The sequence below is a fragment of the Salvia splendens genome, chromosome 13 (assembly GCF_004379255.2).
Source record: "Salvia splendens isolate huo1 chromosome 13, SspV2, whole genome shotgun sequence".
Classification (NCBI taxonomy): domain Eukaryota; kingdom Viridiplantae; phylum Streptophyta; class Magnoliopsida; order Lamiales; family Lamiaceae; genus Salvia; species Salvia splendens.
Window position 1 is genome coordinate 34,996,523 of NC_056044.1, and position 22,405 is coordinate 35,018,927.

Consider the following 22,405-nt stretch of genomic DNA (forward strand, 5'->3'; position numbering starts at 1 on the left):
ATTTCTGGAAGAAGTTCAGCTGTAGATGCAGTTGAAGCAGCGACACTGAAAAAACTACTGGTACTAGTACTAAACGTATTAGGGTTTTTAATAATTGGTCGGGCCGTTTATGCATATTGAGTTGGCCCATTTAAAATATTAATGGGCCTCTTCAAATTGGTCCATTCATATAAAGATGGGAAATACTACCTCCGTCCCAGATAATTCGTCCCAGTATTCCATTTTAGTCCGTCCCACATAATTTGTCCCACTTCACTTTTACCATTTTTGGTAGTGGGCCCCATATTCCACTAACTCATTTCTACTCACATTTTATTATAAAACTAATATATAAAAGTAGGGCCCACATTCCACTAACTTTTTCAACCCACTTTCCATTACATTTCTTAAAACCCGTGCCGGGTCAAAGTGACCCGAATTATCTGGGACGGAGGGAGTAATATTTACCAAAATTTAATTTAATTTAATTTAATTTAATTTAATTTAATTTGATTTGATTTGATTTGATTTGATTTGTTTCTTTTAATGCTAATGTGTCAGTGAATGTAAAAGGGGAATATGTATCATCTATTATTGTACTCCCTCCGTCCCGGACTACTCGCACATTTCCTTTTCGGCACGGAGATTAAGGAATGAGTGTATAGCAAAGTCAACAATTGCGGTTGTAGGTGATAATTTTTACTAAAAATGGAAAGAGTGCAAATAACTTGGGACACCCAGAAAGGAAATAAGTGCAAGTAGGCCGGGACGGAGGGAGTATATTTTGAAGTTTGAACCAGCTGTATAAATACGGCAAGACTTTGCTATGCAATGATCTGGGAAATATTTAGCCAAAAACATATTGTTACCTTTTATTTTTAGGAGTTGGATCCAGCCAAATCAAGCCACTGTGTTTATTTCTAATAGCTAAAAATAAATTTTGAAATGTAATGGTTATGCTGATGCACCAAGAGTAATTATTACTATTTCAATGGTTTAAGTATTTCTTAATATAGGTTCGATTTTATTGTGTGGGTCAATCAAAAAAGTGTTTATACACTTTATCTAGTCATAAATATTCTTTTAATGTACGACATTAATACAATTAAATACTTTATTACGGTAATGTACGATATTAGTAATACAATAAATTTTCAGTTGATGTCTAGTAATATTGTATTAATTATTTTTAAAATAAAGAACAAAGTGTTGTCTTCACCACGAATCACTATATAAAAAACCAAATTTTACACGGTGAATAAAATTCGCAATTTACAGAATGACGAATTTTGACAAGAATGGATTCGATACGACGAGTTGACGATTCAAGTGCGAAGAAGGTGCTGCCAACTTTCTCTGTCTCTGATCATTGGTGGTTTATAAAGAATCTCTTTTTATCGCTATGAACAGAGCACACACCGTTTCAACACTAATTCAAAAATAAAAAATAAAAAATTGGGCCCATAACTCTTCATCATCTTCAATTCCTCATTCCTTCCTTTGGAAGTCTTCACTTTTCAGTTACATATTGTTGGGTTTCTTTACTAGCGCACTCCAACATTTTTCTGATTACTTCTTTGTCTGCTGAGGTATGAAAAAATAGTACTCTACTTAAATTCTGGGATTACTACTTTTATGTTTTAAAAATGTAGTCTTTTTTTACTTATTTTGCAGTTTTTGATTTGGGGTTTTATCACTTCCTTTTTCCTGCAAATGTCACTATGTATCTTGTGTGATTTCTGCTGGCTTCAAAGGTGTAAAATGATAGCAGCATTTTGAAATATTGGTTGATATGATATTTGTGTTTTGTGCTTTCTTCTTAGATGATTGCATTGTTTTTGGTGGTTTTACACTTGTATTTGTATGAGGTGATGATAATTCTGATGCACCGAAAATTTGTGACTTCAGAGAGAGAGAGAGAGAGGGAGAAGGAAAGAAGATATCAATATGGCTATAGACGAAGGAAACCAGCAGCTTGTGGCAGATCCTCTCTCCTTCGCCAGGAGGTAGTTAATCTATAAAGCTGCATTCTTGATGTAGGATTAGTGTAAAATCTTTGATGCATAAGATACCGAGAGAAGAGTGCTGTTTTTCTTTTTTGCTTGTTGTAAAGGCATTTTATACTTATATATGTATGTAGGTATTGAAATCCTTCCTGTTAATATGGCTCTTTATTTTGTTTGCAGTTATCAGCTAGAAGCACTGGAGATGGCATTGAAAGACAACACTATTGTTCTCTTTGAAACAGGAACTGGAAAGACACTTATTGCGATAATGCTTCTTCGCAGCTATTCACATCTCTTGAGAAAGCCGTCGCCTCATATTGCTGTGTTTTTGGTCCCCACTGTCGTCCTGGTCACACAAGTATGTAAACTCTTTGTTTTGTTTCTTATTTGCTTTTCCTTATTGGTTGATTAAGTTCTTTAAAGATACATTTATACCTTTTTAATCCAACTTTCATCCTTAATATTTTTAAGCATGTGTAAGGCCTTCCTGTTATAAGCTTTTATTATCACAATGCTGCTGTTTTAATCTTGAAGTTGGCCACTTCTATGATTTTCAGCAATCTGAAGTTGTGGCTCTACACACGGACCTTAAAGTGGGAAAGTATTACGGTGAGATGGGTGTTGACTTCTGGGACGAGGCAACATGGAAGCAGGAGCTGGATAAATACGAAGTTTGTTTGGCTTACTCTTTCTATATTAAACCTGTCTATGTATTACTATGTATTATAAATCTTACTTGTACTTCATGAGTTAGTTACTCTTTCCACATTTGTTGATATCATATTATGGATTTTAGAAGTCTTAACATATGTTGATACTTCTTAATTACAGAGCTTATTTCGAATGTGTTGTTCTAATGAACGTCTGTATAACAGTAAAGTCAATATTGGTGTTCATAATTTCTTTAGTTAAATTCCATCCTGAAGATAGGATATATTACTTGCAAAAATGTAAATGCTGAAGAGAGATAAAACTACTGGGTTGTTTTATTTACTTATGAAAAGTATCTTCTTATGGCATAAAATAATGCATAATCATTTTCCAGGTGCTTGTAATGACGCCACAAATCTTACTTGATGCATTGAGGCACACATTTTTGAGGCTGGACCAGATTAAGGTTCTAATATTCGATGAATGCCATAATGCAAGAGGAAAACATCAGTATGCTTGCATAATGACGGTACAATGAAAATAACTTTTTTTCTATATGGATAGGCTTATACTCAATAAAGCGAATTGCTTTTTTATGAGTTCTGTGGCCATCTCTAGATCATAGTAAGTATGTATATATTGACATAAAAAACACAAACTTGTAGGAGTTCTATCATCGCGAATTAGCAAAGGGTAGGCAGCTTCCCAGAGTATTTGGCATGACTGCTTCGCCTATAAAGGCTAAAGGTTAGTCCAATAGAACAATATAAAATAATTTTAGTGGAGTTGGTTTTCATATTAGTAACTCTGTGTGACTCCCATTTTTCTTTGTGTGTGCAGCTTCATCTTCAGAAGCCGCCTGGAAACAGATTCAGGACCTCGAAAATCTGATGCACTCTAAGGTTGTAAGATGATTTTGGATACATATGCTAAAAATGAATGTAGACGATAATGTTGAACCATCTGTTTACAATATGCTAGCTAATAAAGTTTGGCACAATTTCAACAATGAGATTGACTGTTCAGTTTTTACCATTTAAGCTACCAGTGTATCCGTTTTCGTTTTTGGTTTTCTGTGTTCCTAACTATTGTTTGAAAATTTTTACTTTGCATGTTATGCTTATTCAATGGTAACTAACTGTGAATTTCTTATGAATGAAGGTTTTCACATGTGAATCAGATGCTATTTTGACTCGGTACCTTCCCTTTTCAACTCCAAAGTTGAAGTTTTACAATGAAAAGAATAACCCTTGCTCAAGTTTTGAAACCGTGAAAGAAGATTTGCAGAAATTGGCAGAGAAGGTGTGCACATATTGTGGCTGATGGATGCTATGTTCCTATGTCTCGTTTCTTAAAGCTGAAATAATATTGTGTATTTCCAATGTCATTTGTTTCTAATGTGATCAAAGCTAACATGACCTTTGAGTTTTCATTCTAATGTTATTGTACTGACCATATGCTGCTTTATCATCAGCATATATCTTCCCTAAGCAAGCTGAGTGTTTCACCCTCTGTGGCGAAATCTGCAACGGACAGATTAAAGAAGCTTTTGTCTACGCTTATGTTTTGTTTGACTGAGCTGGGGATTTGGTTAGCTGTAAAGGTATATCTATATGATCTACATGCAGAGATTTAACATGACAATGGTTAGCTGACATTTGTGTTACAAAAATAGGCAGCAGAAGTTTACTCACGTGGAAATGGGGCCATCTTCATGTGGGGTGAGGTGGATGTAAATGGCGAGAGGGTTATAAAGGCTTTCAGCTCTGATGCATTAGAATTGTTGTCTGCACACCTTCCAACTGGTATATCTCTATTTCAGCTAATTGAGCCGAACTTTTTGTTCCTCTCTGCCTTGCTGTTTTGTTCGTGATTGTTTTTGGCTTGATTTTAGGTCTACAGTTGATTCACAATGATCTAAGAGCAAGCATGACCGATGGGTATCTTACGTCAAAAATCATATGCCTTGTGGAGACTCTTCTGGAGTACAGGTTTTGCTAATTGTTTTGCACATTATGAAATTTTTGACCTGCCTGTGTTTAGAATATGTTGAAGTCGAACTATGACTTATACACCTTGTTGTAAAAATCTTGTCAAGCATGATTTGGCCATATTATTATTCAAGTATAGATTCAACTTTTATTACTAATGACTGAATTTTGTTTTTTTATCATTTGGTGTAGAGAACAGAACGATCTGAGGTGTATTGTATTTGTAGAAAGGATCGTCACTGCAATTGTTATTCGTATTCTGCTGAATGAATTGCTTCCAGAAGTGACTGGGTGGAGGACAGAATACACGGCAGGGAATAATTCAAGGTTTCAGTCTCAAAGTCGGAAAGAGCAAAATAAAATTGTAGATGAATTGCGCAAGGGAACGGTATGATTTGATTTATCGTTGCAATTACAATTTTATTGGCCTTGTTGGCTTTCACAACATCTCAAGTGTTGGTGATGTCCTTTAAGACTTTGACATGATATACTCTCAAGTGTTGGTGATGTCCTTTATGACTTTGACATGATATACTTTCAGGTGAATATAATCATCGCGACATCTATGCTTGAAGAGGGTTTGGACGTTCAGTCGTGCAACCTGGTCATTAGATTTGACCTTTCTGCAACCATATGCAGCTTCATTCAATCGCGTGGCCGTGCTCGTATGCAAAACTCAGATTTTGTGTGTATGGTGAAAAGGTTAGCTGCTTCTTTTAAGATTAACTCCTTATTGCTTATTGATTTTCTCATTTTCCTTCTTAGATTGGATGAATTCAATATTGTGGAGTATATTCTCTTCCCTTGGGGTCTCATAATTTAACGAAAGATGGGATAATTTTCGAAGTGAAAATGGTGTCTGAGTTTTGTGTTAATAATTGGTCTTTTTGCTGCAGTGATGATCATTCAGCCATTGCTCGTGTAAATAACTATTTGGCTAGTGGAAGTATAATGCGGCAGGAGTGTTTGAGCCATGCGAATCTTCCGTGTGAACCACTGGCTAAAGAAATGCATGGTGAGCCTTGGTATGAGGTTGAAAAAACGGGAGCGCTTGTGACTTTGAGTTCTAGCACGGCATTGCTTCACTTCTATTGCTCACGGCTGCCCTCAGACAGGTTTGATCTTGCCAATGGCATTAATCATTTTCTAGATCTTCAAGTTTACGACTTTACACGTGGATGTCGTGTGGTTGTTTAATTATTTACAATTAGGAAAATGAGCCATGAAAATTTCTTTGCTTTCTTGTACTTGGCTTACACAGGTACTTTAAACCGTATCCTCTCTGTACTGTCGATAAAATGCTGGGAAGTTGTACAATTCGACTCCCTCATGGCTGCCCAATTCGAACTATAACAGTTTCTGGGACCAAATCACCGAAGCAACAAGCATGCCTCGAAGCTTGCAAAGAGCTTCATAGAGTCGGTGCCCTGACAGACAACCTTGTCCCAGATATTGTGGAGGAAGAGGCAGAACCTCAAGAATTTGGTACGTTCGCAATCTTTAAGTTGCATTACATTGAAATCCCTTTTGTTATGCCAAGAATCCTCAGTTTACACTTCCACTGAGTAATCTAAACTGAATGTACAGGCTATGAACCATATTTGGACGAGCAGGATAGATATTTTCCAGAAGAGTTGATTGGGTATCACAATGATGAGTCCAAGATGCCTTATTACTGCTATCTGCTCGAGTTAGAGCCAAATTTTCAGTATGATGTAAAGCCTCAGAACATTGTCCTGGCTGTTCATAAGATGTTAAATCGAGATCTTGGAGAGTTTGGCTTCGATTTAAACGCTGATAGGGGAAAGATGATTGTGAATGTGAACCTAGTTGGAAAGCTTACACTAACTCCCAGTGAGGTACACCTAAATTTCTCAGGGTTATCTAATAGTGTACAGTTGAATAACTGAGGAATGTGATTTTTCTATTATTCTGTTGCTGCACAAAACGTTGTTTGCAGGTTGCACTCTGTCAGCAATTTCAAGTCAAACTGTTCAACCTTCTTCTCAAACGTAACTTAGACAAGCTTCATGAAGAGGATGAACATTCTAGAGGAGATGGTTCAGTTGTGTTTAATTATCTACTTATCCCTGCTCTGGGCTCACGTCACGACCTTTCTATTGATTGGAGATGCATTAGTTCAGTTCTATACCAAAAGAATGCTGCTTTCGCTGATCATTCGAAATGCTCAAGTGCAGTCCACACGAAGAACGGCTTGGTGTGTCATTGCATGATAGAGAATTCGTTAGTTTGTACTCCCCATAATGGCTTCCTGTATTGCGTAAACAGCACATTGGACGGTGTTCGTGGAGATACATATTTTACTCTGAAAGACAAGGAATCTATTACTTATAAAGCGTATTATAAGGAGAAGTATGCATTTTACTCTATCTTTTCTACATAAAAATTATAGTAATTACTTTATGAGATGAAGCTGTTTTGGATTAATAAGATACTTCTTGCAGGCATGATATAAGTTTGGAATACGAACAGGAGAATCTTCTAGGAGGGAAGCACATATTCACTGTGCATAATAACCTCCAACGATGCCGGACTCAAAATAAGAAAGGTTTATTGACTACAGATATGATCTTTGTATTTGATTCTTGAATTTTCAGTATCGCATTCACTTTTTAATGTCAAGATTGTGAATCTGTGAATCGAGTCTTTCGCCAAACTCTCTCTTTTGTTTTGTTGCAGAACCGAGTTATAGCTCATGTGAATTACCACCCGAGATTTGCTTAATCTTGATGTCACCTATATCAATTTCTACGGTTTATTCTTTTTCGTTTCTTCCGTCTCTTATGCATCGTATCGAGTCACTTGCTGTAGCTTCCAACTTGAAAAGTATACCTGTCGGTGGGACAACAAATGTTGAAATTCCAGCAATCAAGGTATATTCAAGCACAAATGTGATCACTCTAGTCCAAATGCTTATGCCTGGATTTTCTTGTTACTGTCCATCAGGTGTTGGAAGCTCTCACAACGAAGAAATGCCAAGAGGAGCTTCATTTGGAATCTTTGGAGACTCTCGGAGATTCGTTCCTCAAATATGCTGCTACTCAGCAGCTATTCAAAACACATCAAAGTCGACATGAGGGGCTTCTTAGCCTTAAAAGGCAGCGAGTCATTTGCAATGCTTCATTGTGCAAACTTGGACGTGACCGCAAGATTCCGGTAAATATTGATTGGCTTATTTCTGTCGCATATTATGTGTCTCCCCACCCCCATTAGCCAAGCTGAGAAAAATGGTTCAAAACAATTTTCGACTGAGAGTGCTATGAATTCGGTACTTGTTGCTTTTTATTCTATTTGTCTTTCCATAATTTGGTAGAGTTGTTTCTTAACGAGATCAATTCTACGTTTCCAGGCTCGTTTTGAAACGAACCATTTGATCTCAAGATGTGTCCATGTTCTTTTGCATTCTTTTACTAAATTTTTGTGCATTTTCGGAGTACATTTCAGGCCTTCATCCAAAGTGAACCATTTGATGTCTAAAGATGCACCTTTTCTTATGTATTCTTTCTCCAGTTTGGGAGATTTGTTTCTTAACGAGTTCTGTTCGACATTTTAGGGCTTCGTCCGGACTGAGCCATTTGATCTCAAGACATGGACGATACCTGGAGTCCCTTGTGATTTCAGTGTATTTAAAGGAGAACAGATATCTACATCTGGAAAAGTCTACACTGGAAGAAGTAGACAGATCAAAAGCAAAACCGTAGCAGATGTTGTTGAAGCCCTAATCGGTGCATTTCTAAGTGCCGCAGGTGAAGTAGCAGCCCTATCCTTCATGGTGTGGCTCGGTATCGAAGTTAACTTTGAGATCGTGCCTTACACGAAGACGTTTGTCATGAACCCCGACATGCACGTAAATATCGGATATATAGAGTCCCTTCTAGGATACAAGTTTCAGGACGCGTCCCTCCTGGTCGAAGCGTTGACTCACGGCTCATATATGCGGCCTGAGATCCCCACCTGCTACCAGGTGCGCCTACTTTTTCCGGACCTGTTAATGATTTTTCACCTACTGAGCTGCATTTTGTCATCTGATAAAGCTCTTGATGTTTTTAGCGGCTGGAGTTTCTCGGGGACGCAGTGCTCGATTATCTTATCACGGTTCATCTATATCACAATTATCCCGGCCTCTCACCCGGGCTGCTTACTGATCTAAGGTCGGCGTCTGTGAATAATGATTGTTATGCTCTATCAGCCATCAAGGCCGGATTGCATAAGCAAGTCCTCCATCTCTCGCCCGGTCTTCACCGGCATGTAGCTGAGACTGTTGACAAGGCCGAGGATTTACGGTTGGTCGAGACTTTCGGGTGGGAATCTGAGGCGAATCTCCCAAAGGTAATCTCGACTTTTCAATCTGTTTGGATTTGAGTGATTTACCATTCATTGTTTATGTTGTATGCAGGTGCTTGGAGATATCATCGAATCTTTAGCGGGTGCCATCTATGTCGACTCGGGGCATGACAAGGAAACCGTTTTCCGGTGTATGAAGCCCCTGCTTGATCCCTTGGTCACACCGGAGACGCTTAGGATCCACCCAAAAAGGGAACTGATCCAACTGTGCCAGCAGGAAAATTATACAATGCGGAAGACTCAAATTTCCAGGCACGCGGGCGACGGGCAGGCACATGCTTCGGTGGCAGTCGAAGCTCGTGGTGTTGTGCACGAGGAAACGCGGCCTGCTAAAGACCGCAAGCTGGCTGAAAGACTGGCCTGCAAAGCTGTTCTCAAAACTCTCAAGGAAATCTTGGCTGCAGATTCTTGATCTAACCCCAACTTCACTCAGATTTTTTTTACCTTCAACAAGATTTTCAATCATCATGGTGATCATGACTATGGTGATGGCTTAAAAATCTTTGAAGTTGTATGTATATATCTTGAGCTTGTGTTAGTTGATTGATGATTGTAAAGATCAGGAATATAACATAATGAACAACGATGACAAGACAAACGAGAGAGGAAACAATTTGTTATGCATTTATTAGTTCAATTAGTTTACATCCGTAACAATGTAAATGAGCAATGATCCAAACAAGAACCTATTTATGAACAATTTTGGATCAAGAAATGCCGCAAACCTTTACCATCAATCAAATCTTTGCTTGTTCATTATCACTCTCTCATCAACAAAAGAAATGCCTCATTGAAATGCTTGGCATGAGCCTCGAGGTGGATAGACGTCTGCTTCATTTCCGCCATTAACAGAGTTCATTTTGAGCTCGTTTTATTATAAAAATAAATAAATAACTAAATAGATTAAAAAAAAGGTCTAATGAGTAGTACTATAAACAAAAACAAGAAAATCCATTTTTTGTCGTAAAATCGTTGATTAGAGGACTAGCAACTTTAGTTGCGATAGAGAGCGAAGATAAAGGGAGCAGCTTTATCACGGTTCTTTTTTCATGCTGCAACAATGGAGGGCATTGCTTCTGCACTGCGATGCAACTCCACCAGATCCCCATTTTGCATTCCCAAATCCCTAAATACAACAATTTCCCGCGCAGAAATTAGATATTCTGCTCCACCTCGGCTCTCTTTATCAAGCCATTGCTGCCGCTATGGTTCTTCTCAAATTTCACCCTTTCACTTCTCGAAAATTTCTTCTAGAAATGGTGAGTTCCTTTTCGTTTCTTTTTCTGTATGTATTCACAGCTCGTTTATTTAATTTGCGTTATTTGAGTAAATATACTAAGTTTTTGGTTGCTTATATATAAAGTTCACTTTTTTAAATGTCCATACACTTTGATGGGGTGTTACTTGCTTTTTCATGGACTGGATTATTGTTCATTTTGGTTAGTTTAGCTCTAATTTGGGGATTTTGTGTTGGATTGATGTACATATGCTCAAGCAAAACTTGTGATGTAGGTGTATTGTGGTAGCTTTGAAGGTATAGGTGGTGTGGTGTGATTTGAATCTGTGACTTAAAGTTTAGGTAATGAATAAGGAGATTGTCTACTCCACTTCACCAACTAGGTCGCCTCAACAAGCATCCTATCAAATACAGTAGTTGTTAGAACGGCATGCAATTCTTCTTCATTTTACACATATTGGCATGTTTTCATGATTTACATTATGTTTAATGCACAATGCAACAAGTAGGGTACAATTTTTTTGTTTTTATTGGTTAATTAGTTGAGTTGCTTAGATAAAAGATTATGTGACTAGATGTTGAAACTTGAAACTATCTTATAATGTTTTCATCTTGATGGTCTGTGGTTCTGAATTGACTGCAGAAGGTGATAATATTCTTTTGGCAACGCCTGAGGCAGGAGTAAGTACAGAAATGAGTAAATGGGATATGCAAGGTGAAGTACTAATGCTTTGAGTTTGTATATTAGACATTGTCATTTGTTCGTGTGTAGATAAGAGTTTGGCAATCTGTGTACAGACATGAAAGATTATGTCGAGCAGCAGCAAGCAGTGTGTGTATCGTTTCAGCTAATTTGTTTTGTGTTGAAAAATATTGCACACTTGACGAGTTCATGTAACATAATTTAGAAAATATTTGATTCATTGTGCACGTTAATAATTCTAGATAACCAGGTTGATGATTTAGATATAGCTTATGCATCTCTTTTTTATGTGGACCACAAAATCACGAAAGATGTAATATCATTGGCAGATTTCTATACTTTGAGGAAAGACGTGGAGACTGTCTTGGAGCGTGTTGAAGAGATCAGGGCTAGCGCTGGTCTGAAACAGCTGGAGAAAAGCCTTGCCGATTTGGAAGAAGCCTCGGGTGATAGCTCTCTATGGGATGATCGTGCCAAAGCCCAGCAGACTCTTCAGGCTTTGACTGACGTTAAAGAAAAAATAAAACTTCTCAATGACTTCAAAGCACAGGTTCTTCAACTCTATCAGTTCAAACTCTCATTCAAAGAATCGGGGATGAATCCATCTATTCTCATGTATGGAAGTACCTAAGATATCATATTATGCAGGCTGAAGAAGCAGAAACAATAGTGAATCTCACAGAGGAGATGGACTCAGTTGATCCAGGCTTCCTTGAAGAAGCAGTTGGTATCATTAAAGAACTAAGGACGGCGTTGGACCTATTTGAATTAACGCAGCTTCTTTCTGGCCCTTACGATAAAGAAGGTGCCGTAATTAGCATCACAGCTGGTGCTGGGGGTACTGATGCACAGGTAACTCCAGTACCAATTATGATCAAAACCAATAAATAATTTGTATGATTTTTACTAGTCTATCGTGGTAGGGCTTCATCTATCATGAATATCTTTGGGGAGGATAGGATGTTTATACTTGGGGCCCTTTCGATTTGAAAGATGTATCTCATGATTGAAAATGTATTATGTTTGGTTTATGTGATTGAATCTCACAACTTAATCCTAGATGGATAATTATATGATAATGAGTCATAGCCACCCCCCTCCAACTAAAATAATTTTACAACTTAATCCTAGATGGATAATCATATGATAATGAGTAATAGCAACCGAATGGCACCTTAAGAGATTCTTTAAATTCTTTTGATAACTTCCAGTGCAGGACTGGGCTGACATGCTTCTCAGGATGTATGTAAGGTGGGGGGAAAAGCAGAGGTTCAAGACGAAGGTGGTGGAGAAGTCGATGGGAGAAGAGGCTGGTATCAAATCAGCTACTATCGAAGTGGAGGGCCGATATGTCTATGGTTACATCTCTGGTGAGAAAGGAACCCACCGTATTGTCCGACAGTCCCCCTTCAACTCCAAAGGTCTTCGCCAGGTAACCTGATCTGTGATTTTCACATCTTTGTTTTTTTGCCCCAATCCGATTCGCTATTTTGATGCCTTTCTGCAGACTAGTTTCTCTGGTGTTGAGGTCATGCCTCTTCTTCCTGAGGACTCGTTGAATGTAGAAATACCAGAAGAAGACTTGGAGTTCAGCTTTTCTAGAGCAGGAGGGAAAGGTGGCCAAAACGTTAATAAAGTCGAGTCTGCAGTTCGGATCACTCACATACCTACTGGAGTGACAGTTCGTTGTACAGGTTAGCCTTATCTGAATATCCGTTACCCGTATAAGCTCAATCTCAGCTCATTCAATTTTTCTTCATAGTTATAAAGTTCATATCAGCCGAACAATATAGCATGTGATAAAGTCCTATCTAATCCACTTAATCGAGCACCCCTTAGTGTACAACCTCATAGCTTGTGTCATTTGGATTATATTGAATACTCCATCCGTCCTTTAAATATAGCAACTTTTAAAATGGCGCGGGTTTTAATGCACAATTGGTATGGAAAGAAAAAGTGATTGAAGTATTGTTAGTGAAGAATGAGTCCCACCTCATTAGAGAGAATGGATTCATAAAATAGAAAGTGCATTATTTTAAAAGACGGACCAAAATGGAAATAGTTGTTATTTTTAAAGGACAGAGGGGGTATTTCTTTTCAATACACTACTCATATCATGTAGATTGCTTCCTACTTAAGAGTATTTTTTTATCACAATTTCAGAAGAGCGAAGTCAGCTGGCAAACAAGATCAAAGGAATGAGCAGACTGAAAGCAAAGCTACTAGTGATAGCTGAGGAGCAAAGGGCGTCGGAGATCAAACAAATCAAGGGTGATACTGTCAAGGCCGAGTGGGGGCAGCAAATACGGAACTATGTGTTCCATCCGTACAAGTTGGTAAAGGATGTACGCACAGGGCATGAGACATCAGATGTCGCCTCAGTAATGGATGGCGAGTTAGAGCCCTTCATCAAAGCGTATCTCAAGTACAAGTACAGCGCGAAGATAGAAGAGCAGCAGTCATAATTGTAAGTATCGTGATTCGTAACTCGACCTTTCAGTCATGAACGGGCAGAGATTGTGTGTATCCCAGAAGTTGTTGCTGTTGTTCTAGTGTACAGGTCTTGAGGCTGGACATGGCAGTGTTATGTGGTAGTCATGGCTGAGATTGAGGAGTTGAAATGTTTTCACTCTTTCATGGTTGATCTTTTTAAGCTTCAGTGTGAAGAGCCGTGCATTCAACTTTCTTTGTAGGAAAAATGTGCATTTAAGTCCATATATTAACTTTTTTCATTATTTGGTTTTTCATGTTGAATCTTTTGCTATATGATTTTTGACAAAAGGGTATATTTGTTGTTGAATCTACCACTTTCTTGGTGTATGTTTATTTACAAAAAGGGATGTTTATTGTTGAATATATAATATAGAATCTAGGATTTAGGGTGAATCTAATCATTAAAAGACATTTAGAAACAACAAAATCAGATCTCAAGAGGAATACTTCATAACAACTCCACTTAAACAAAATAATCATATGTTTCTTACAAATCTACTACTCTCAAGCCGAATCTCCATCCCCAAATATTGCTACAAAATAAGATAAATATGGTCGTTCAAATTTGCTACTACAAAATTCTGGAGTCCGTATAGTATGTTAAACAAACCAAGTTTGAGCTGAAGCTTGTCTCATCATAGTTAAGCTTGACATGCTATTATCAAGATGCCTTCTTCTTCCCGAAAAGCAAGCCCAGTGAGTAAGTGTTCCCCTTCTCAGCAGCAGCTGCTACGCGTTTTTCCCCAATCTGAAGTCATTTAATATCAATGTGATAGTTATACAGGTGTTTCAGGTGCTATATGCAATGATAAGAAGGTAAAGATTAGTACCTTATCCATGAGCCAGTATCCAACTGTTGGTGCATACTGAACCAGGTACATAACAGCCAGAACAGGCTGGACCAGAAAATTCAAGGGGGGAAACGTAAAGGGCAGACACTTATTATAGTCAATAATCCAGTTACAGCTTTAAACATAGGGATATAGCAAGAAAAGAAGATGCCTTGTATTGAATGGAAAAACGGGAAGGATCTCGTATCCAAATGACATACCTGATATGATATCCATGCTTCCTTCAGACCATGGCTTGCAGCAATTATTGTGAGCTCTGCACACCTCTCAGATGACACACGCTTCTGCAAATTCACGTGAAAATATAGACAAATTTGAGTGAATTATCTTTGTAACAATAATAGAAGTTGATAATAATACCAATAACATATCTCAAGGGAAACTATGAAGTTTATATTTCTTCTTTTCTTTCAGCAAGGTGTTGAAACCTCAAAAGTCACCACATCAGTCGTAGTGTAAAAAAGGCTAATTGAGCATCTATTAATGCAGATGAACATAATAATTCAAAGTTTTACCTCAGAGGAACTTGTTCCAGAGCTAGTAGTGGTCTTCACAGGGCCTGGACAAACAATAGTTACCCTGATCCCTCTTCTGCAAAGCTGGTATTGGAGGAGAGAGAAAAAGTGAGAGATGAGATCAAGAATATTCTATGAGATGCTGTACTGATCTCAAGTTTGGTACATAATTTCATTATAATTATTGTTGAAGAGTGCACATTAGGGACCAATTTCCCATCTTTGTTGGAAAAGATTAGTTGTATCAGATCCACCAAGTACATAATTGAAATGGTTGAGAAGTACTCGAACAAGTTGCAGGTGTGAATAACATAACTACATAAGGGCTGCAATAGTCATACCTCAGATCTCAGTGAGTGAAAATAGCCATTCACAGCAAACTTGGAGGCCGAATAGACAGCTTGGCCAGGCGCAGGAGTCTTTCCTGCAGCACTACTCATCTAAATAGAAAGTAATCAAACAGAATTCTTGAGAAAGCCAATCAAATCTAATTGCCTCCTAGATTAAAATGCTCAATTTAATTTTTGGGATATAGTAAACTGCTCGTGTAGGATTCCTCTTAAGATTTATCAAGTTGATGCATGAAATACAAGGATATACCACAACAAAATGTCCCCTGCCCCGTTTCAGCATGTGAGGCAACAGGAGTCGTGTAAGAGATATTGGCCCCAGAACATTGACGTCAAATGTCGCCTGAGAAGGATGCAATTGCTCAGCTGATTACTTATCAAGCTTTATTAAACAGAAATAAATAGATTCAGCTATCAAGTTTCACTATCTTTTATTACTAAATAGTGAATTTCATTATAGTGCCGATGCCAAATCCGATTTATTATGACACTGTAAGCTGACCCATTCTTATTAACATAAACATATTAAAAATCTAACAAGATTCATTAGACATGAAGAACCAAGCTGCTTATTTTTCTTTTTAATTGCCAATCAACTGGCAACAAATTGAAACATGGTAATGAGGTATATTAACAGATATCAGTGACTCTTTAACACTATATGATACCTTTAGACTTTCTTCGCTCACATCTAATGCCAGCGATTTCTGCAAGGTGAATAAAGTCAAACATCTAGCTCAGAGGTTTTTCATTCATGTCAACACTTTGAGTGATCCAAATCGTAAAGAGAATAAAAGGTACGGGACTAAATAATAGAAACAAAAAAACAACACACGTAGAAGCTAGCCACCTATACACGGAGGATAAAATGCAAATTTTCTTAATTCAAACATTCACTAATATTTTATCAGCATATACTAACAGGGCGCTCAAATGCTGCATTGTGGAATACGTAATCCACGCCTACACCACCAAAAAGTAATTCTGCTTTCTGCACTGCCTCTGCCAGATGTTCTTCCCCTCGACTCAAATCCAAAGGTAGAATTTCTACCTCATCTGGCGCGTGCTTTCCTGTCATAGCATCAAATGACCGGGGTGAGAAAACAACTTATGAAACACACTACATTCATAATAAAGGGAAAACGGAGCCAACACAGTGCCAAACCAGTCAACTGCTTCTTGACACGTTCTAGTTCCACTTCGTTTCTTGCAGAGATAATAAGCTTTGCTCCCAAACTTGCAAGCTGTTTGGCAAGGACTTCCCCTTTATATTAGATGGATTAAGATCAAGTAAGTCAAAGGCTTCAAAACATCAAAATCAGCAAACAGATTAACAGCATATGCTTTATGATAGTAGAAATCACATAGCCACATACCAATACCGCGGCTACCTCCAGTAATCCAAATAACCTACAAAATTGATCATCCAAAATTGATAAATATAGCCCAATTAAAATCCAGAAACATGAAATATCATAAACAAAATCCGAAAAAATGAGCCAATAACAAATTTCCATACCTTATCCTCAATTTCTTGACGCTTCACTTTTCCCTTGGACAGCAACGTGAAATCCCCTAACAGAAATTGGAAGAAGAAAACATATTATAACTAAAATCTAGCAAAAAATTTCCAGTAAAAAAATTGAAGCGTCTTCTTCGATCCCTCATCAACAAGAGAGTGGGATGAACACAGAAATGTACCATCGGCTTTGAGGAATTTGAAGATGAAAACGGCACCAATAGCTAGGAATAATGAAGAAACTGTGAGGGCCAACATCAAAATTTGCCTTTTGTAGCTAAGATTCTGCAGTTTTGGAGTGAAAGAATAAGCTGTGAAGATGTGGGATAGCTCGTTAATTCGTTATGATCTGGAGTAGAAATTAGTTTTGTTTATATATCTATATTTTAATTTGATTTGGGTTTGTGAATTGGGCCCTGGTCCAAAAAATATGAAGAACAAAATGAGGAATCGGGCTCAGTTTATTTGGGCCCATATGAAGATAAAATTGAAAAAACAGAAAATATTAATTGCGTTGCTGAGATTTTAGTTAAACTTAGACTAAAGGCTCATTTTGGTGTTTAACATATTGCGATATTTTTATTTTGGTCCAAAATATTATCTTTTGAATTATTCGGTCCCTCACAAATAAAAACGGGTCACATTTGGTCCATTTTGGACGGTTCCGTAAAAAATTTGACGGTTCCCCCCTCCAGCATCTTCGACGTACCATCACCTTCGGTCCTCCTCCTCCCTCTTTCTGTCTCTTTCACGCTCTTCTCTTGCTCTTTTCTTCTCAATTAGAAGTTCTAAATTGAAACACTGCCTTCTCGGTGTCATCCCCCTCTGTCTCAGAATCGATTTCGCGGCACCCTCATTTCTCCTCGGACATGTCTGCTTCCGACTCCCGGTGTTCTGCCGCTGCTGCTCACCGTCAAGTCATCGTCCCTCCTCCTCTCCCTCTCCCTCTCCCTCTCCCTCACCCTCGACCCCTCCATCGCCCACCCCCCTCGCCCTCGCCGTCATCCAGGCACCCTCCACTACGGTTGCCTCCCCCCGCCGCAGTTCCACCTCCTCTCAAATCGTGGCTGCGGCAACACCTGAAGGCGTCGTCGCCGCTAATTTTGCCGGAGATGAAATCGATCGGATACACCTCCGATTGCGGCACCTGCAATTACCTATTTCTGACTCTTTCGAAAATCGGTCAATTTGGGGAAGCGGTGGAGGTGTTGAAAGGGATGGGGAGGGCGGGATGCGTCCCCAATTGCGACAGCTACGGGGGATTGATTGCTGAGTTGAGTGAGGCGAGAAAGGTGGACGCCATGGCGGAGGTGGTGAGGGAGATGATGTAAGGAGGGGGTGAGGCTAAGGGACGAGACGGTGACGACGGTGGGTGAGGCTAAGGGATGATGGAAGGTGGACGTCGTGGCGGAGGTGGTGAGGGAGGTTTGGGTTAATTACATATTAGACATTAAAAAAGCATAATTATTAACTCTTAATCCTGTCAAAATTGAATTAAAATTCGTTGACCATTAAATTTTTGACGGATCCAAAATGAACCAAATGTGACCGTTTTTATTTGTGAGGAACCGAATAATTCAAAAGATAATGTTTTGGACCAAAATAAAAAAAATCGTAATATGTTAGAGCATCTCCAATGGCGGCTAGAAGACTGGCTAGCCGATTCCCGGCGCTAGCTGGTTCTCTCGCCGAACCATTGGAGTCGGCTAGCGCCAAATTGGTGAAAAAATCGGCGAGCGGACGCCGATTCTCGGGCTCTGGCCGATGCGCTTGCCGATCGGCTGGCCGCCATTGTAGGCGGGCGATCGACGAGCGATCGGCCAGCACTTTTTTTTAATTTTCGGAACACTATATCAATTTGCACGTCATTTTCATTCGCACTGCTTGTTTTAACGAGTTTTCTCTCTCACTTAATTTATGTACAAGAGCAATAAAGCAAAATGGAGAACAACAACGAGGGGTTTCCAGTGACGAGCGGGTCTCAAACTCCCACGGTACCCGTGGGAGGTAGATGGGGTCCGATGGCCGGGTACTACAACATGTACCCTTGGTAGCAGATGATTCCCGGGATGGCAGCCGGGGGTAGTATGCCGGGATGGCAGGGGATACAGGGCGGGCAGGGGGTACCGGGGATGCAACCCGGGATGCAGATGATGCCGGGGTGGGCAACCGGGATGCAGATGATGCTGGGGTTGCAACCGGGGATGCAGCCCGGGATGCAGGGGACGCCGGGGGGGGACAATGTCTATCGCCCCAGTTTTGATTTTTGAGTGCTTCTTCGTACATATTGACCCCATCGGAGACGCAGTTCACTAGGTGTGAGACTTTCTCCTTAGAGGAGTTGGGGATAGATCTCGAGGATGCAGACACTCCCGTTCAAACGAGGGGAGTAGGGCGGGGTCGGGGCGCACCAAAGAAGAAGAAGAGCAAGGGGAAGGGCAAAAGGGTGGTCTGCGAGTCGTCGCAGCCGGCTGATGACGACAGCCCGGCATGGAGGAAGTGGACGGATGCGGAGAACGTCGCGCTGTCCAAGGCTTGGGTGAGTGCTTGCGATGATCCCCTCCATTCGAACAATCAGAGGATCGTCAACTTGTGGGCTAAAATATCAGCAGCCTACAAGGCATTTGCCCGGAGGGGAGGCCACACAGCGGGGAGGAGTGCCAGAAGGGGTGGGACCGAATCAGGGCTGCGGTCTCCCGATTTTCGGGCTTGTACACCAACGCCCTCCGCATGCAGACCAGTGGCCAAACTGACGAGGACTGCAGGAGGATGGCGGAGAAAGCATTCCCCGTGCCCATGCTTTATAAGGAGTTCACCTACTGGAACTGCTATGAGGTCCCGATGGACTCCGAGAAGTTTCGGGCAGGTGTCGATGCTGGCTGGCCGAAGAAGCAGCGACTGAACTATGCCGGTGATTACAGCGGCAGCAGCGGCGGTTCCCACGACCTTCCCGAGGATGTTCAGGAGTTCCCGTCCCCTCCATCGTTTACTCGCCGCACTCGCCCGGTTGGGCAAAGGCGGGCGCAACGGGTAGCGAGGGGGTCGCCCAGGGGTCCCAGAAGGTCCAGTCGGCATCCCCCCTGTTGGCTCGTCGCCAACTGAGCTCGCCTTCTTCGCGCGTCAACAAACGCGGGCTAGATGCACAAGATCGTAGCTGAATGGAGGGCGGCAACTGACCTTGTGGAGAAGAGGTTTCTTCACTCAATGCTCGAGAGTATGCGGGTCGCTTTGGATGCCGCCGCGGCATGGTTGGTGGCTCAGACGCGGGCTCAGATGCCGCAGAGGTGGGGGTCCATGATAGCGGCGACAACGGCAGCGATGACGGCGACGGCCATGAGGAGTGAGGCGGGGGCTCGTGTGTGGAAGAGGGGTTTTTTTTTAAATTAATGTAATTTTTTTATATTAATTTATAATATTTTTGTAATTAATGTACTTAAACTTAAACCTCGGTTAGCTGAAAAACCTCGCAATTCTACACTCTCTCTCACACACACGGCGACACAGAGAAATGGCGGCGAGAAACGCACTGTTGAAGTACCTGAGGGTCACTGTGAATCCGGTGCTGCCGTTCCAAAATCCTAGAGCAACCGGCCCCGGCGTTTCGCAGCTCATCCGGCGCCACTTCTGCGAAGAAGCTAAGGGCATCTTCCTCGAAAAATCGGAAGTCGCCGACCGTGTCATCAACGTCGTCAAGAACTTCCAGAAAGTTGATCCTTCCAAGGTATTCTTCTCTTTATTATGTGTTTTATTGCTGTTTATGTAGCGATTCTAGGGCATATTGTCGTGCCATGTGCTTATTTCGTGGATTCATGTTTCCTGTTGGATTTCCGTGAGAAATTAGGGTTATTTGGGAAGGTTTTTAGTATTTTCATGTAGTAGGTTGGTGGCGGCGTCGATTTAGCCCTGCATAATTACGTTAGATGAGAAATTGATGTCTGCAGCTAGGGGCATTGCAAAATGTGATTTATTTTTTTTCAGGAGATTGCAATCATCCATATTTAGTCGTGCTTGGGTTAGCATTGGATAAATGTGTTAATTACTACTGTTTGATATGGTAAAATGTTTCACAATATGAGGGATTTTGCTATTTTTCTGCAGTGGTTTTTGTTGGTTTGCGTGATTTTGCTGGTGCTCATTGGTGAAGATGACGTCTTGCTATTTTTAGTTGACTGGAAATACTCATTTTTTGTACTTCTACTATGTTGAACTTTGAGGAATTGTTAATCAAGGCAACAACTAACATGCTATGAAAAATTGGGGTTTTGTGTGTTCTGTGAATGCTAAATAGAGAATAACAGCTTGTGGTCATTGGCAAAGATGAATTTTGATGTTTTATAGATGATTGTTAGTGCACTTTTTCATAGTAATGCTTGGCTTAGGATAAATGTGTTGCACACTATTTCTTGGTAGAAGTCAACAGCTAAAACGCTACATAATCCAATAATGTTTTAATATTTTAGATGGATTGTCTGAAGAGGAAATATAACACTAATACACCTACACTTACTTTTGATAGAATGTTTTTGACATTTTTGTCTTAGAACTTTGGCATGACAAAAATAGTTTAGGCATGAGTAGTTATTCATTTTTGTTCTCCTTTGATGGTCGTCATACTTCGTTTAGGTGTTATGCTTCTTTAGCCCTTGTTGTTTCAACATAATTGTGTGCAATGGTCTCTACTCTGCACTTTCGTTGGATTTTTAAGAATTTAGATTGAAAGGTAGGTTGATTTACCAGATTTTCTTGAAAAAAAATTAATCTCTTAGTATTGTATTGTCAAAGATTCTTGGTTGCAAAGACATCTTATCTTTGACATGTTTCTCTTTCCCCTTGCTTTACTGAACCACGTTCTTCTTCAGCATGTGTTGTTTGCAGTCTGCGCTGCCATTATATCTTGTTCTCCATCAGTAAGAAAATGAGCTGTATTATTGAAATGTAATAAATCTGTCTCCAGTTGAATTAATACAAATTCCACAACCCTTACATGTATGTACTTGCATATGCGCAAAAGCTAAATTTGAGGCAGATAGTGTGGTGTTTCTTTCATTTTCTTAACCTTTTCTGAAAGATAATATATGAACTTGCTTAATTTTTGAACATGCTGTACAGGTTACTCCAAATGCTCATTTCCAGAACGACCTTGGGCTGGATAGCTTGGACACTGTGGAAATTGTGATGGCACTCGAAGAAGAGTTCTGTTTTGAGATCCCAGACGATGAAGCAGACAAAATCAACTCCATTAATCTTGCTGTAGATTTTATAGCTTCTCACCCTCAGGCAAAGTAAAAGTGAAGCAGCTTCAGCTCCTGCTTCGTTCTTTTCCTTCCTCTCTACCGAAACTAGCCTTCTAATGTTTGACTAATTGTTTCGTGAGAAAGAAAAACAAAAAAGGAAAATTATTCACATGTCGACATCCTAAGACTTCTTTGTATTGAATATTGTTATGGATTCTTGTCAACGTGTCTTGCATTAGCAAGTTATGCTGGTTTTCTGCATAATTCCTGCTGATTGGAACTACAATGAAGTTCAGTCATAAAAATAATGTTGATGATTGTTCCTTCTTTTTTTATTCTAAATTATACCTTCAGATCTCTGTCTCCTTAGTTCTGTGCAATTATATTGGAGAAAATTTGATTGTGTTCCTTTAGTTCTTGTTGTTTCCCAAATTAGATAAAAAAATATTAATGCTGGGCGTTTGAATGTGCTCGTATAGTTGTTTTTGCAAGTATATTGTACGATAAAAAA

General features: G+C 39.8%; 4 protein-coding genes across 6 annotated transcripts; 3 read left to right on the top strand and 1 right to left on the bottom strand.

Moving 5' to 3' along the window:
• Positions 1-1,197: 1,197 nt before the first annotated feature.
• LOC121762396 (endoribonuclease Dicer homolog 2-like) lies at positions 1,198-9,616 on the top strand. Of its 3 annotated transcripts, none has more exons than XM_042158268.1 (23): positions 1,198-1,319; positions 1,888-1,985; positions 2,166-2,343; positions 2,543-2,656; positions 3,031-3,165; positions 3,302-3,383; positions 3,477-3,538; positions 3,798-3,938; positions 4,111-4,239; positions 4,312-4,441; positions 4,531-4,627; positions 4,820-5,015; positions 5,169-5,329; positions 5,524-5,742; positions 5,889-6,112; positions 6,215-6,486; positions 6,588-7,000; positions 7,093-7,196; positions 7,328-7,521; positions 7,595-7,804; positions 8,202-8,612; positions 8,699-8,977; positions 9,045-9,616. In XM_042158268.1, the coding sequence occupies exons 1-23, from the start codon at positions 1,278-1,280 to the stop codon at positions 9,402-9,404; spliced, it is 4,251 nt and encodes a 1,416-aa protein (XP_042014202.1). In that variant the 5' UTR covers positions 1,198-1,277; the 3' UTR covers positions 9,405-9,616. The 3 variants fall into 3 exon arrangements, with proteins under 3 accessions (XP_042014202.1, XP_042014203.1, XP_042014204.1); XM_042158269.1 differs by lacking the exon at positions 1,198-1,319 and adding an exon at positions 1,350-1,568; XM_042158270.1 differs by lacking the exon at positions 1,198-1,319 and adding an exon at positions 1,603-1,733.
• A 367-nt stretch (positions 9,617-9,983) lies between these two features.
• LOC121762398 (peptide chain release factor PrfB1, chloroplastic-like) lies at positions 9,984-13,736 on the top strand. Its single transcript, XM_042158271.1, has 7 exons — positions 9,984-10,251; positions 10,873-10,944; positions 11,262-11,482; positions 11,581-11,784; positions 12,149-12,364; positions 12,440-12,626; positions 13,096-13,736. Exons 1-7 carry the CDS (start codon positions 10,053-10,055, stop codon positions 13,395-13,397), a joined length of 1,401 nt encoding a protein of 466 aa, XP_042014205.1. The 5' UTR covers positions 9,984-10,052; the 3' UTR covers positions 13,398-13,736.
• A 116-nt stretch (positions 13,737-13,852) lies between these two features.
• Positions 13,853-16,988, bottom strand: LOC121762399 (dehydrogenase/reductase SDR family member 7-like). Its single transcript, XM_042158272.1, has 12 exons — positions 16,843-16,988; positions 16,661-16,716; positions 16,518-16,551; positions 16,307-16,405; positions 16,064-16,212; positions 15,810-15,848; positions 15,392-15,484; positions 15,133-15,231; positions 14,792-14,875; positions 14,477-14,560; positions 14,256-14,321; positions 13,853-14,173 (listed from the first exon to the last, which is right to left on the bottom strand). Exons 1-12 carry the CDS (start codon positions 16,916-16,918, stop codon positions 14,087-14,089), a joined length of 966 nt encoding a protein of 321 aa, XP_042014206.1. The 5' UTR covers positions 16,919-16,988; the 3' UTR covers positions 13,853-14,086.
• Positions 16,989-20,111: 3,123 nt separating this feature from the next.
• Positions 20,112-22,263, top strand: LOC121759988 (acyl carrier protein 2, mitochondrial-like). Its single transcript, XM_042155585.1, has 2 exons — positions 20,112-20,381; positions 21,770-22,263. Exons 1-2 carry the CDS (start codon positions 20,169-20,171, stop codon positions 21,944-21,946), a joined length of 390 nt encoding a protein of 129 aa, XP_042011519.1. The 5' UTR covers positions 20,112-20,168; the 3' UTR covers positions 21,947-22,263.
• The last annotated feature ends 142 nt before the right edge of the window (positions 22,264-22,405 follow it).

Bases quoted from the DNA above. Each gene is read 5' to 3' on its own strand.
- LOC121762396 (XM_042158268.1), top strand. From the start codon at position 1,278: ATGGATTCGATACGACGAGTTGACGATTCAAGTGCGAAGAAG. The intron at 3,166-3,301 runs GTACAATGAAAA...ACAAACTTGTAG, and splicing joins AGTATGCTTGCATAATGACG to GAGTTCTATCATCGCGAATT. The intron at 7,001-7,092 runs GTATGCATTTTA...TACTTCTTGCAG, and splicing joins AAAGCGTATTATAAGGAGAA to GCATGATATAAGTTTGGAAT.
- LOC121762398 (XM_042158271.1), top strand. From the start codon at position 10,053: ATGGAGGGCATTGCTTCTGCACTGCGATGCAACTCCACCAGATCCCCA. The intron at 10,945-11,261 runs GTGAAGTACTAA...TATCATTGGCAG, and splicing joins GAGTAAATGGGATATGCAAG to ATTTCTATACTTTGAGGAAA. The intron at 11,483-11,580 runs GTTCTTCAACTC...CATATTATGCAG, and splicing joins TCAATGACTTCAAAGCACAG to GCTGAAGAAGCAGAAACAAT.
- LOC121762399 (XM_042158272.1), bottom strand. From the start codon at position 16,918: ATGTTGGCCCTCACAGTTTCTTCATTATTCCTAGCTATTGGTGCCGTT. The intron at 16,552-16,660 runs GTATGGAAATTT...TCAATTTTGTAG, and splicing joins GTCAAGAAATTGAGGATAAG to GTTATTTGGATTACTGGAGG. The intron at 14,322-14,476 runs GTATGTCATTTG...TTTCTGGTCCAG, and splicing joins AAGCATGGATATCATATCAG to CCTGTTCTGGCTGTTATGTA.
- LOC121759988 (XM_042155585.1), top strand. From the start codon at position 20,169: ATGGCGGCGAGAAACGCACTGTTGAAGTACCTGAGGGTCACTGTGAAT. The intron at 20,382-21,769 runs GTATTCTTCTCT...CATGCTGTACAG, and splicing joins AGAAAGTTGATCCTTCCAAG to GTTACTCCAAATGCTCATTT.